The following is a 14,919-nucleotide window of genomic DNA, read 5'->3' on the forward strand; positions in this document are numbered from 1 at the left end:
AGGCTGGCTGACTACAGGGACTTCTCAGGCCTGGGCTGGAGATTCTGCAAGTTGTAGAAAATTGAGAAGCTAGGATAGAAGCTTGTAAAGAGAGCCATGTGATGTGTGTGTGCAAACGTGCTCTAGCGTGCACTTCCTTGCTCACACATTCATATGAGAGAGGCTATGGGGGGCTATTAATGAAGGACACTGCACATGGAGAGTCAGATCTTCCTTTTATCCACCCGCCACTCTCTTCCCGTCTCACCCAGGGCTGCTGCTGGGCGTTAGCAGGAGAGCAGGAACCGAAGGTCTAGAATAGAGGTTCTGACACCTGAGCAAACATCAGGATCACCCGGAGGGCTTGCTCCCAGCACCCCCCCCCCACCCCCCGAGTCTTCTAACAAACGCCAGGTGGTGCTGTTGGCCCAGGCCATGCTTGAGAACCGCTGCTCTAGAAGGACAACAGGAGGGGAGGATGATGGAGATGGAAGCCTCTCCCCCAGTCCCGCCTCTCCTGCCGACGGGCACCAAGGAGAGTGAGAAGGGGAAGAAAGCTGGGGCCTGGGACCTGCACGTGGGAGAAGCCACAGTGGAGGCACCACCTCCTCTCCCACCTGCCCTCTGGGTGCCTGCACAGCGGCAATCCAACAGAGGCGCTGGGGGCAGGTGAGAAGTGGGGACATAGACAACCAGAGACTGCAGTGTGGGCGGGGGGGGGGTGAGCCGCCTGCATACAGAGATGAAAGGAAGGAACTCCCCAGGGGCTCCCAGGAGAGGAGGGCTGACCACTTCGCTGCCTGGCCTGGAAGAATCCCGCCATCATAGGGCAGGGCGCCGGGGACGCCTCCTGGGTGAGCTTGGAACCTGGCTGCTGGCTGCGTGTTTCATACCAGACCTCACATGACATACTTCACTCATCCATCTTTCCTTTTTGCCCCTTTTCCTCCAACCAGTTTATGCCTGATCTTGAGAAATTATGTCTGGGACAGGAAGCATCTTCACCATTTCAGCCTTGCGAATATGAGGGCGGCCCCAACCCCAGCTGCTGGAATTGTTCAGTCAGTTAAGGGCATGGGCCTGACGGGAGAGAATGAGGTGGGACCAGGATGCCCAGGCTGCTCCCTATCTGGGTGGATACAAGAGGCCCGCGGGGCTCGATCAGGACCCTTTAGGACATAGAGCAAGAAAACCCAGCAAGGCCAGGCCACATCTAGGATGCTGGGGGTCCCAGGCTCCAGTAAGCTTAATGATCAGCTGTTACAGGTTGAATTTTATCCTCTCCAAATTCCTATATTGAAGTCCTAACTCTACCTTAGACTTGACCTCATTTGGAAACAGGATCGCTGCAGATGAAACAGGTTAAGATGAGGTCATTATCAGAGGCCTTAAAAAAGGGGAACTTGGACAGAGACAGACACACATAGAGGGAAGACGGTGTAAAGAGTCACAGGGAGAACACGATGTAAGGGCAGAGATCTTCAAACCAAGCATCACTAAAGGCTGCCAACCGACCACGGGAAGCTAGGAGAGCGGCCTGTGACAGATGCGCTCTCACAGCTCTCGGAAGGAACCAACCCTGCTGCCACCTTAATCTCGAATTTCTAGCCTCTAGAACTGTGAGATGATAAATTTATTATTTAAGCCACTCAGTTTATGGTCCTTTGTTATGACTGTTCTAGCCAACTAATACACCGGCTGGAGCCCAGCAGAGGCAAAACAGAAACATCCCTGCAGTAGGTTGGAACTATCTGAGGATCTTTCCAGCGGTGGCACAATTGCATCCGTTTCAGAAGCTCTCTCAACAACCTGGCTAATTGCACAGGCCTCTAGCCACGGTGAATATAAACCTGCAGCAAGAGGACACAGCCCAGGCAGCCAGTGAACTCTGGCTGAATTGCTTCCCTGGGTTTCCTTCAGGTTGTAAGCTTGTAGGGACCTGCTTTAGATAAGCGGCTGATGCTTTAAAGCTCGTGCACGCGTGCTCACCACGTTCATCAGGTTCTCATGGTCTCCGCTGTGCTGTCTCGGCTTCTTTTCTCTGAAACAGAAAAGGAAACATGGCTGTAACATCCAACGTGCCATCTAAAATCAAACATACACTCCCCTTTCCTATTCAAACTTTGATCAACATTTAAATAATCTCTCTTTTAAAAACCAAGTTTATTTTTCCAAGGAAGCAGAAGCCGGACAATTCACTCTACCCCTCCTCTGCAGGCAGCAGAGTCTGAGGGAGTCAAGTCCTAGCAAGGGGCTGGTCACCTCTCTGGACCTCCCCTTCCTCCGGGAGTAGAAAATACAAGTTAACAAGAGGACTGGGGCAGTTTCCTGAGTAGAAACTGTTTATATCTAGAATATTGGAATGAGTTTTATGTTTTTGTTTTTTTTTAAGGAAATCAACAATTCTCATCTCTTCATCTTTCTTAATTCAGTCTTTGCAAAGTCACACACTGCCATGGGATTGAGAAAATAAAGAAAATACAACTTTTGGCTTGTCGGAGAGGTTACATGCTCTCAGGATGAGTCATATGTACTTGCAGTCTATGGAAAAGTCCATCGAGTAAAAATAGAATTTATTTTTACTCGGGACAGGCTCAAGAAAGCCATCATACTAGAGGCTCCCTTTCCCATAGATGTATAAGGCAACAGTGACACCTAGTGGGAGCATAAATAATTGCAAGGCAGGCCCTCCCAGGCCCAGGAAAACAAACACTCCTCTAAGCTTTTCTTCTATTTCTTCATCTTTCTGGCCATTTAGTCCCTCTCCCAGCCCTGGAGTCCTGGATCCAAACCGGGCAGGGATTTGGAGGCTACTTGTGTTCAGGGAGTCTGGATTTTCCCCTCTTGACAGAGACTTTAGGGCACGAAGCCACATCCAGACTTTTAAGTGACACTTGTCCAGTCTCTTCCAAGGTTATTGAGAAGAGTTTGGAAGAGGGCTGGCTGTCAGCTGGTCTTCACTGGCTCCCAGCAGCAGCCCTCACCAGAGAGCTGCATATGTTGTAATAATGTCTGAACACCTGGAAAATCACTCTTTGTTAGAAAGGACTTTGCTTCTCTCCAAGCAAGGATCTCCTTTTTTTTTTTTGGTGGAGGGGTTACACATTTTATTGTATATGAGAGAGACAAAGAGGGAGGAAGGGGGGAGGGGAAAGAGAGAGAGAGAAGTATAATTCTAAAATAAGACAAGATGGTTATTTCATACACAGAATGTTTCTCTTGTAGAAAAAATGAATCTGTTTCTTAACAAACTGCAGTTCTAGATAACAAATCCTTAATAAAATGACCCCCTGAAAGCTACAGAGCAGCAAAAATTCTCAGTAACTCTCAAATTGCAGCAAAAAAGAGTATCTTTAATGCACATGATACTTAGATTTCCAAATGTCCACAGATGGAAAAAGACAATACACATTTTGACAAGGGTGTGCTCATAAGAATAGCAAAAATTTCTTTCTGGGAAGTTTCATACATAAGGGCTCTTCCAGGTGCTCCCCAGGAAAATCAGATGTGGCTTTTCACTGAACTAATGAAAAGTGTCCTGGGCTCCTTTGCGGCAGAGAAGTCAGTTAATCTAACATACGAGTTTCTGGGAACGTCTATGCAGTGAGATGCCATTCATCCCAGGCTTTTTATATAGAAAGTCTTCTGGGTCCAGGGAACATGTTATTTTAAGGCTCTAGTAGACATGCACTGCTCTCACCTGTCACAACTGGAGCACAGAAAGATGAGGAAGGTGATGAGGAAGAAGGTGGCCACAGCTGCCAGGCTTCCCCACAGGGTGATCTGCATTTGTCCCCCACTCAGCAAGCTTCCCTCGGGTCCCATGGTGGGTGGGAAGTGGCACAGGCTGCTGGATTTGGTCAGTCCTTCCAAGGTGGCGACATGGGGGCAGAGGGCTGCGTGCTCCTGCAGAGAGAACAACGTGTGTTTTGACAACTTCTCGCGTGAAATGCCAGAATCTGGGAGTAAGTTCCTGGTGGGGCGTGGGGTGGAGGGGGCGTTTGAGCAGAGCAGGGAGGGGTGTGCAGAATGCACCGGACTCGACTTGGAACTCCCTCTGGGCAAGTTCCCCTCTGTGGTCCAGGCCTTTGTTTTCTCACCCAAAACGCAAAGCAGGAGCGTGCAGTGCCTAGCGCAGTGTTTGAGGCAACGGATGTCTTGTTATTTGGATATGTTTGGGGATAGATTCTTAATGTCTTCAAATAAATTTAAGACTCCAAGTACTCCACAGCAAATGAATAAGTGCTTATTTGGTTTCTTTTTTTTTTTTTTTTTTTGCCAGAACAGTGTAAAGCATTTATTACAGCTTTCACAAAAATGTAGTTTGCATCTTTCCCACCTGAATCCCCAACTCCCCAAACCTGATTCTCTTCGAGAAGGTTTAAGGTCAATACAATTAATGAAATAGATTGTCTTTACATTCACCTTCATAAACAGTTAACTATTCTGAGTATGTGACTTTATTTTCAGGGCTGGCTTTCACTAAACTTTGTAAGCACTCAATAAGTCCACTTTCAAAGGGATAGCTGAAAGTCTACGCAAAGAATGCATCACCGGCAGCAAATAAGACCTATTTATAAACAACTACAAACTGAGTATAAAAGCTAGGACGTATTAGTACCCTGCATGTGCCTGGGACTCGAGTGCTTTCCTCATTTGATCACTGCCACCAGGCTGTGAAGAAGGCACGGCTAATCCCCATTTTTCAGAGACACTAAGTTCCCCAACGGTGTCACCGCGCTCAGTGGCAGCGGAGGATATGAGACCAGCCAGCTCTGACTCCAGTGCCAGTGGTCTCAGCCCCTAGAGGGCGCTCCTTCTCACTGGGGGCTACCGCTCCCCGGTCCAGCTACAGCGCTTCTAAATGAAAATGGCCAGTGAGTTCTGTGAAATATTTTAAGACTTTTAGATTTTGAAAAACAGAGTGCTATATCAAATTAACGACGATCTCTCGTCAGAGATGCCGTGTTTAAAGAACATTTGCTTTGCTCAATTCTAGAACATTCTCACTTAAACAGCATTTAACTTCATCTCAAGATTCATGAATAAAGTCAGCAAATAAATATTTTTGTCATGATAATTCATCAAAACTCAAAACATTGTTTTTTCTTGAAAAAGACAGTTGATGTTTGCATTTCCATTTGCTTCCCTAACAGACCTGGGACTCTATGTAGCCATTACTGAGCATCTACATCAAGCCAGAACCTGGGGAGCTTACGGAGTCACTGTGGTTCAATGAGGCCAGATTTTCTCCAGGTGAAACATTTCACATTTATTTCAATATTTAAAGGTGACAAATAATAAAAAGCTGGAGAAAAAGAAATTTTATCTGCAGGCATGCAGAGAGATTTCTAGATGAAGTCGATTGCTTTCTATATGGCCTTGAACCAACATGAACACTTCTTAATGCTCTATAAATAAATAAATTACAACTTCCTGGGTAATACAGAACTTCTTTCTTCCTGTGTTGGTTATATATTATACCTATAAACACTACATGCATACAGTAATGGATGGTCAAATTGCCTTTGCCTGTTTGCCCCTGGACAGCTATAACTGAGTGAGAATCACCAGCACTTCTCTTATGATTTGTTGAAACAATGAATAATTCACTTTAAACTTAGACTACAAATTGGCACCACAAGTTATTAAAATACATTCAAGCACATGAATGACGGGGACCTATGAATATATATGAAATAAATTTTTATATCCAGATCCAGGTTCATGCATAACACATTTTAGGAGGTTCAAACAAAAGATGTCTGTTGTGCAGGCGTTTGTGTGTTCCTTCTTTCCTTCGCTCATTCATTCATACAATGATTTAATCAATGTCTATTTATAAAGTTCCCGGTTCTTAGAAAATAGTTTGCTGAGTGAATTATTCAAAAGGCACATATCTATCCAGCAGGCCCCTCTCTCCACCTCTGGTACACGTTTCTCTTTTCTCTTTCTCTCTCTCAACAGGGGTAGGTGATAGAATATAATGAATTATGTGGTGCTCCAACTAGGAGAACAGTGTGGGGAGAAAAAGGGTGAAAGCAGATTATTACCAGCTACTGAATAAAGGATGTAACTCAGAGAAAATGTGTCAAAACTCCTGGATCACTCCCCTTCAACCAGAATTTGCAGAAAAGCTACTGACAGAAATGCTTTTTTACAAAAGTTCTCATCGTGGACAAAAAAAATCTCACAGGGAAAAGCAAGATCATCATCTGGTACTGATTCTGAGTCAGATTATCAATACATTGTACCCCTAAGGACAAGGGCTCCAATTGTGTGGGCAGCTTCCACCTCTCAGAAACCTCTATGTGCAACTCGACGGCAGGGCCGGGAGCCACACAGGTCACAGCTGTGATGGCAGTGCAGCAGGAGCACCTACCCTTGCAGGGGCCAGTGGTGTGCAGGGGTCTACACACACATGACCTCCCTCCCAGTGCGACTGTTCCAGTTTTAGAGAAGGTCTGCACCACCGGTACTCTCCTCTCCTGGTCTTTCTATTTTTGGTCTTCTGTTTCCATAATTCTCCTGCCCATTTCTTCTCTAGTCATCTCCTTCTTAAATTTTAGTGGCTTATCTACTGTTGAGACGTGACTGCCTCCCCCCACAAACCCCGTGTGTGTAGACGGACTGTCCCCACCATGTGTGTAGACAGACTACCCCTCCCGTGTGTGTTGATGAATTGCGCCCCCCAGTGTGTGTAAATGGCCTACTTCCCCCTCTTTCCCCACCATGTGTGTAGATAGACTACCCCCTTCCCCCCCGCCCCATTTGTGTAGATGGACTACTCCCTCCCCCCACCGCGTATGTAGATTACCCCCTCACCGCGTGTAGACGGACTGCCCCTCCCCCGTGTGTGTAGATGTACACGTATGACTTCCACATTCCTCCCTCTTCGTGGGGATGAGAGTGGAAGCCCTGTGTGGATGGTCCAGGACTTTCCAAGAAGTGGAATGGAGTTTCCCCCCAAGGCTGGTTTCACTGAACTTAAATGCAGTGCTCAGGGTTCCTTCGTGGAGTTCATTTTGAGCAGGGCGGGGCATCGGTGTCCTTCCCTGAGACTCAAGGCTTCTCTCAGGATTAGCGACAGAGAGAGAGAATGAGGACAGCGAGGCACAGGGTCCAGGAAGTAAGAAGTCACCCTGAAAAGGAAGGGCCCCCGAAGGAGCGAGGGTTTTCTATATCATACACTGTGCGCCTTTACCAACCAGGTCCACGTGGAAAAGATAATCCAAGGCTGCGGAGTCCCTGATGTTGCTACTGGCCTTGGGGACCAGCTAATTTTCTGCTAATTCCTATATCAAGTAAGATGTTTCCTGAGCATCCAGAATCAATCCACACCAGCAGAAATACATGAACAATTTGGGGCGATCTCTCATGATTTTTTCAAGGAGATATTTAAGCCTATTTCTCTCCATCCTGTTCCTACCTGTCTCAATAAAATTGCATTCAATTATAGAATACTGTTTCTTCAAAGTTAAAAAATATCCCGTTGTCAGACCACATGTGTAAATATCCTATGAGTTATTCAACATAGAGCAAAGGACGACCATTCACCGTGCCTCAACAAACATTTATTACAGCACCTGAATGCCTCACTAAGATGTGTTGCAAAAGATCATAATACTAATGAAATAGCAGATTTAGTTTAATAGTTGTACATCAATTTTTTTGTTTCAGAATAGGTTTCACCATTGGCTGCACTGATGTACAATCATGACCAGTGACTGTAATTTAATGCATGATATTGACAAGAGGCAGTGGCATTTCGCCCACCCCGCAATTTTATATCATTTCAGACTACTGTGGGAAATTGTCATTTGGCCCTGAGAAAGGTCGATGCCTGAGTTTATAGGACTGCTTTTGGGGATTCTTTTAGAAGTAGGGTTGGATAACTACTTTGGACTAAAAGCTCCATAATCACTCATGCTTTTGTATCCATTCCTTTTATGATTTTAATCAATAAGTGATTCAATCTTGAGAAAAACCGAGGGCCTTTTACTTTAAAAGCAGGTGCCATTTTTAACCACAAGGGGACAGTATAATTCTATTCTCAGCCCTAATCAGCAGGCTCCTCCAGGACAGACCTCAGTTATTCTTGCTGTTGGTGCCTCTGCTGAGCCTTTTAATTGTCTTCATTAGCCTGGACTATCCGCCACCACAATCAATTTCAACAAAAAAGAAAGCAAAAACCGGAGGAAATGAATGAAAGTTGCAGCCCAACTACCAGCTATTTATTTCTTTAGCCAAACACATTTAACGGGTAGGTGCTCTGATCGCTGCAAATTCTGTATGATTTGGTAGAGCTGGGACGGCCGGTGAGATTAGCTATAGAAGCAGAAGCTTAGTTGCTCTGAAGCCGGTTGAGGTCAGTAATGATGGTCATTACCATTTTACAGCTGTCCTAGTTGACTCATAATTAAGCATGTTGGAAACCACCTCCACATGACTCCTTACCAACGGCCGAAATAAGGAGGTCAAGGACCCATCGCCATGGGAACGCCTCCTTCCCGGGTCATCACCAGGTGTGGGAACCATGCGGTAAAATGACACTTGACGAGCAACAGATTAACCAAACACCTAAATTCTCTGCTGGGCTTCTGTCCTGTGAAGCACGTGGGCAGATGCACAGGCTATGGAAGCATGAACCTCTCCACTGAAGTCTCCGGTCTCCTGAAAGAGTTTTAAGCTCAAGTATTCAAATTCGGGTCAATTTCTCTTCCGACCAAAGGGGCTCTGCTATAGGTAAGCTTTGTACACTGAACTCTGCGTGAGAGTCAAGCGGGTCTGCTGTAAACACGGAGCCACCTCAGAGAACGCCTACTGTCCACCAGGGCCCTGCTAAGGCCCAAGGGTCTCTGCCATACCAGTTGTTACAAAGATATCCCCGCTTCTCTCTTTCCCTGAGTCGGGGGGAAACACACCCAAAGAGCAGAAGGTGGTAAAGGACTCCAAGGTAAGATTTTCTTTATGGTTTCCCGAATCATTTTACATCACTATGGAGCAGTATCTTGACATGTCTGCCTGCAGCAGCTTGAAGCACGAGAGAAAGGAACCTGGGAAGCCTTGACATCACCAAACTGGCCCTGTTGCCATCAAGGCTTGCTGCTGCTGTGGAAAGAGCCAGGCATTCATCCCAAGAGCGGGTTATAAATCCTTCAGGCCATCTGTCAGCGTAACCTGATTTCTTCTTGTGCATATTAAACCTGTTGATCCCCATGGGAAATGGGAAATCTGACCCTTTGGGAGTGTGTGTGTGGCTGTCACTTGTCTTCAAAAATACATTAAACTTACATTACAGAAGTAATATAGTTTATTGCTTATCAAAGCTCTGCCGCCGTTTTGGTTTTTGCCTTCAGAAAAGCCAAGAGGCGAGTGACTTTGGTGGGTAAGGAATGCCTTCTAAGGTTGTTGTTCCTCCTATCCTGACTTGAAAACCAATTCCCAAGGTTCATTTTTTATTTTTAATGGTAAATCTCATGAGAGAACAGGAGAGGGGTCGGGGAGAGAGAGAGAGAGAGAGGGAGAAAATGATTCTGACAGACATGGGTGAGGAGTCCAGGTAAAGGGTCTTCAATTTGCATAAGCAAGTCTTAATGGGCTGTTTCACAAAGTGTGCAGTTTGAATTTTAGGCTCTGTTTCTTCCTGCCTTGCATGTTTGCTCATCTGATCTGAATTAAAAGTTCCTTGAGGGCAGGGATATATCCATCTTGTATCCCACCACATTCTCAGCATCTCCATGAGCTGGCAAATAGGAACCAGTCAAGAAATTTTTACTGAATACATGTTTCTGCGAAAGGAGGATTCCCAAGCTGACTCTCAAAATGCAAGTTTAATGAATAATTTATTAGGTAAGGGAGAGAAGGAGAATAAAAGAGAAGAGCACATCAGGCAAACAATTAAAAATTAAGCCAAGTATGTCTTAAGGCAAAAACTTAGCTCTGGAACAAACACAGCCACCTGCGTTTTTTGTACTGTCACCAAAGCAGCCTGAGGTCTCTTGAAAAAGGTCCCAGCACTGGAATTACTTGCTTCTCTGTACGTGAATCCTCACCACCCTTACCAGGTCTCCACACTGGCGATCTCAATGTGTCCCCAAGCTTGGCGTTCCTCTGGCCCCTTCTCAGCAATGACACGTCACGCCTTCCTCCTCTCCTAGGAATCTGATACACACCTCTCTCTTCCCTCCCTCACAGTCCTAGGCTTTACATTTCTCAAAGGAAAGGGGAGCCTTAACTATTCTTGGCCGTCTTCGCACATTTTCATCTGATGGAAGCCTAACCATCCCTCAGGTCTCAGCTTAAATGTCACTTCCTTGGAGCAGCTTTTCTGATGCTGTTTCCCCCTCCCCAGTTTAGTTTAAGACCCCTGCCTTTTTTTTTACAAGCTTTTCCCTTCATAGCATCACTCAAGAGTAGAGTGATGAAGCCCTGTGTATGTCTCTTCCACTGGTCCAAGCTCCAAGAGGGAGGCTGTGGAGAGACGTTATCTTGTTCACAGCTGTAGTCCTAGTGTGTGGCACACAGTAGGCACTTAATACATAAGTTGAATGAATTAATAATGAGTAAATAATTCCGAGGATCCAAGAGGAGGTGGATACTGACTTGGACTTCAGAGACGGTAAGAATTAGAAGAAGAAGTTCTTTTTCTCAGTCTTCTCAAACAAGGCTGAAATTTCTCGGGGATGTGAGGGGTTCCAGAAGCTGGCTTGCCTGCTTGACTAGCTGGTGGGGAAATCTCCATGGTGCTGCCTCCATCCTACACATGATCGACTGGCCTCTCCCCACGTTCCCCTCAGGGTCCTGAAGGGGCCCAGTGTATATCAGTTTTGACTCATAGGCTTGAAATAAAAAAAAAACACGGCCATCCCCACCATGTTCATAACCCCCAGGTGTCCGCCCATCTGGGACAAGAGCAGACAGGTGAGGACATGGGAGCCACGCCATCTTTCTGGCAGGCTCAACTTCACGCGGTCGTGACTTGTTTCCGGCACCAGAGAGGAGAAGGCTCACTCTCCTCCGATTCGCTCACTGCTCACTCCCAGCCATGGCATCATGGGTCTCCCATCCAAGGGAACTAGCCCACTTTGCAGCCCTGGCACCATCTTCTTCGCTGGAGTCCGGTGGGGATGCGGTGTTTACACACAGGCCAGTTTACTGAGATGAGACTTTTATTTATTTTTATTTAAAAAATTTATTTTCTTGAAGTATAGTTGATTTACAGTGTTGTGTTAATTTCTACTGGACAGCAAAGTGATTCAGTTATACATATATATACATTCCTTTTCATATTCTTTTCCATTATGGTTTATCACTGGATACTGAATATAGTTCCCTGTGCTATACAGTAGGACCTTGTTGTTTATCCATTCTATATATAATAGTTTGCATCTGCTAACCCCAAACTCCCAACCCCCCCCCAGCCCCCTCCCCCTTGGCAACCACAAGTCTGTTCTCCATGTGAGGTCAGGACTTCTACTGTACATCTCACTCTGTTAAGCACTGCTTTGCCCTGTTTTTATTTGGCTTCTGATGCACGGGTGATTCAGACACTTTTTAAAAAAATAGTAGTAAAAGACTTAAGCAAAAAAAAAAACAAAACAAAAAAACCCCAAAAACCCTTCAGTGTCTTTGCTGAGAGGTTCAGAAATTTACCATGTGACATAAATGCCTCTCAAATCCTCCACTCACGGACCATGATATTTAAAAGATCAGATTCATTTTAACACTTGAACTGTGGTTGGACACTAATTACAAATGCTCCAGTATCTGTCACATCCCAATTAGCTTTTACCAAGCCCTCACCTAACAATGCTACCTCATGGAGATTGTACATCGAAGGATGCTTATTCTGGGAAAAGGAAACCTTCAGGATGGAAGAAGTGGAATTTCAGAGTTAGATAGCAATTTAAGCCACATCCCAGAGGAATCCCAGTTCGTAGGGATTCACTGGTTTCATTGTGAGTTAGATCAGCCACACCTTCTGATGTCCCCGGATGTAAGGACTCTGAGGTAAGAGTTAACATTCTACCCAGGCACTAGCAAGAAGGTAGCGTGACTTATTACCCAGTGCTCAACACTTCAAGGCCATCTTTAATTCTCATCTTTCCTACATTTAAAAAACATTAAGAATTCTTTACATTACAAAACTGGCCGACAAAATGCTTTTCACTGACTTCTAGAAAGCAAAATCTTCAAAAACCATCCCTGCAAGTTACTTGCCGGTGTTCCCAGAAACTACTTAGGGAGACAGTGACAGCTTGATTACAATGAGTCAGAACTTGTGTTTGAAAATGTAGGTACTCGGGGCTCACCCTCAAGGCTTTCTGCCAGGAGGGTGGGGGGAGCAGATGACTCAAGGAGTGTGACTCCCAAGCTCCTTCTAGAGGAAGCGACAGGGCCACGGACCTTGTAGGGCAGAGCTCCACCAGAGGTGGTTCTGGAGCAGAAGCCTCACCATCGTCTGGGAACTTGTTAAAAATGCAGAATTCTGGGCCTTCTCTGAGGCTTATGAATCAGAAAGTCTGGGGTGAGGTCTGGCAATCTCTGTTTTAACAAGCCCTCCAGGTGATTGTGATGCATGCCGAAACTGGAGAAGGCTGTTCTAGAATAGCACCTTACTGCCTCTCCAGATCACCTGGGGATCTTGTTAAGCGGCAGATTCTGAATCCTGCGTTTCTTTTTTTTTTTTTTTTTCAGTTTTAATATTTTTTTTAACTGAAGTATAGTTGATTTACAATGTTGTGTTAATTTCTGCTGTACAGCAAAGTGATTCAGTTATACATATATTTGCATTCTTTTTTTCATATTCTTTTCCATTCTGGTTTATCATAGGATATTGAATATAGTTCTCTGTGCTATACAGTAGGACCTTGTTGTTTATCCATCCTATATATAAAAGCTTACATCTGCTGACCTCAACCTCCCACTCCATCCCTCCCTCAACCCCCTTCCCCTTGGTAACTATCAGTCTGTTCTCTATGCTCCTGTGAATCCTGCATTTCTATTCGGCCCTCAGGGAGGTCTAGGCTGCTGGTCTGAGGGCCATGTATGAATAATACTAGTGTAGATGTTCATCTTCCTTCAACTAGGGTTGAAGGGTCATTGAGCCAGATCCCTGGGGCTGAAACTTGGCCTTCATCTTCCTTAAACTTAGGTGAGATGAGGTCAGAGCTCCTGTGTCCTTGGAGCCTTCTTGATTCCCATAGAAGCACACAAATAAAAGGCTGCCCTTTACAGAGTCTAAAGAGATGGCAGCTAGCGGACAAATCACTGATGTGTGGAGGCACAGACCCAGCTTCTGCTCCATTCCTTCCCACTACATTGCTTCATGGCCTGGAATGAGCCCGAACCTCCTGTGCCTCAGTTCATCCTTCTGAAAAGTGAGGTCATTTATAAAGTTTCTTTCCAGCTCTGAGATTCTATTATAAAAGTAGCTGGTGATTCCTAAGTTCTATGACCCAAATCCAGAACTTTCCACACAAAGGGAAGTATTGACCCAGCAAGAACCGGAAATTCTCAGTGTGATCAATAGTTTCAACTCCCCAGGAAACACAGTCTTAATAATTCATGGGAAAACCTGATAAGGCCACACCAGTCACACAGATGTCAGGAGGGGACACCATGGGCAGTCTTTACGGTCAGGGTCCAGGGCCGGAGGTCAATCCCGACACCCCCAGAAAATCAACAGCACATCTGGCAGCGACACCAGGCACAATGGCTGCAGAGCTGACAATGATTCTCTTTATTTTCTCATTCACGTGTAGTTGATACATTTACACATTTAAAAAAAATTTTTTTTTAAACTTTATTCTATAAATTTATTTATTTATGGCTGCATTGGGTCTTCGTTGCTGTGCACAGGCTTTCTCTAGTTGTGGTGAATGGGGGCTACTCTTCGCTGCAGTGCGTGGGCTTCTCATTGCGGTGGCTTCTCTTGCTGTGGAGCACAGGCTCTAGGCACACGGGCTACAGTAGTTGTGGCACACAGGCTCAGTAGTTGTGGCTCATGGGCTTAGTTGCTCCGCGGCATGTGGGATCTTCCCGGACCAGGGCTCGAACCCGTGTCCCCTGCATTGGCAGGCGGATTCTTAACCACTGCGTCACCAGGGAAGTCCCTATATTTACACATTTACGATTCATATTTATAAAAGCCTTTCAACAAAGTGTGAAGATCAAACCAAAGTATGCAGATGGGTGTGCACAGGTAACTTAGAGAGAAGATGCGGCTGCTGGAAGCTTCTGAGGCTTTTTAAAGGCATATGCCCCAATTTAGGAAAATCTTACAAAGACAGCAAGTCTGAAAGGGATCCATCTAATTTCCAATCTCAATACTTGACAAGCCTGAGGAGATTCCAAATGTGACAGAACATTCTGGAGACTTTCTCTGTCTTTATTATTAAAGATGCTCAGCTCTTTGGGGGTGGCTTCATTCGTTTCTTGACTAATACCTCCAATGTTTCTTACTCTTTGACACTAAGGCACAAATTGTATTTTACTCTTTGACACTCAGTAATTCACTGAACAAATAATTGTTAAATACCTACTCTGTGCCAAGGACTGTTTCATCTTCTAATCACACCTTGAATATGAGATGACACTGGTCTGCTGCAATTCAGTTGCAAAATTCAACTGGCAAGAGGTGAAAAATCTTTAGAATTAAGTTCCTAATACAGAGATATATTTTGATCACAGATGAAAAACAATTTATTGTTGAATTCCAAGCATGGGAAGTCAGGGAAAAAAAACAGCCAGAAGTCCTTTCATTTCCACCATATTGCATGAGAAACAACATCTAGTCACAGTAATTGTAGCGTGATTCCGTTCAGCTTGACAGCAGAGGTGCCGTGGCATTGACGCAGCTGCAGTGCCCTTGGACTGATGTTGTTTCAAGCTGAGAACTGTCCTCATTGTGTCTGGTGGATTCCAAAGGCAGCCTTT

The 14,919-nt window shown here is 45.3% G+C and overlaps 1 protein-coding gene across 1 annotated transcript in view; it reads right to left on the reverse strand.

Annotated features, from left to right (window-relative positions):
* Positions 1-14,919, reverse strand: part of PAG1 (phosphoprotein membrane anchor with glycosphingolipid microdomains 1) — a 147,130-nt gene that overhangs the window by 13,024 nt on the left and 119,187 nt on the right. Inside the window, exons 4-5 of the mRNA XM_061171837.1 lie at positions 3,680-3,885; positions 1,969-2,020 (exon numbers count right to left, since the gene is read on the reverse strand). Coding sequence (XP_061027820.1) covers positions 1,969-2,020; positions 3,680-3,804 — 177 coding nt within the window. The 5' untranslated portion in view covers positions 3,805-3,885. The remainder of the gene's footprint in view (positions 1-1,968; positions 2,021-3,679; positions 3,886-14,919) is intronic.

This window comes from Eubalaena glacialis, chromosome 17 (assembly GCF_028564815.1).
Source record: "Eubalaena glacialis isolate mEubGla1 chromosome 17, mEubGla1.1.hap2.+ XY, whole genome shotgun sequence".
In the NCBI taxonomy this organism is placed as follows: domain Eukaryota; kingdom Metazoa; phylum Chordata; class Mammalia; order Artiodactyla; family Balaenidae; genus Eubalaena; species Eubalaena glacialis.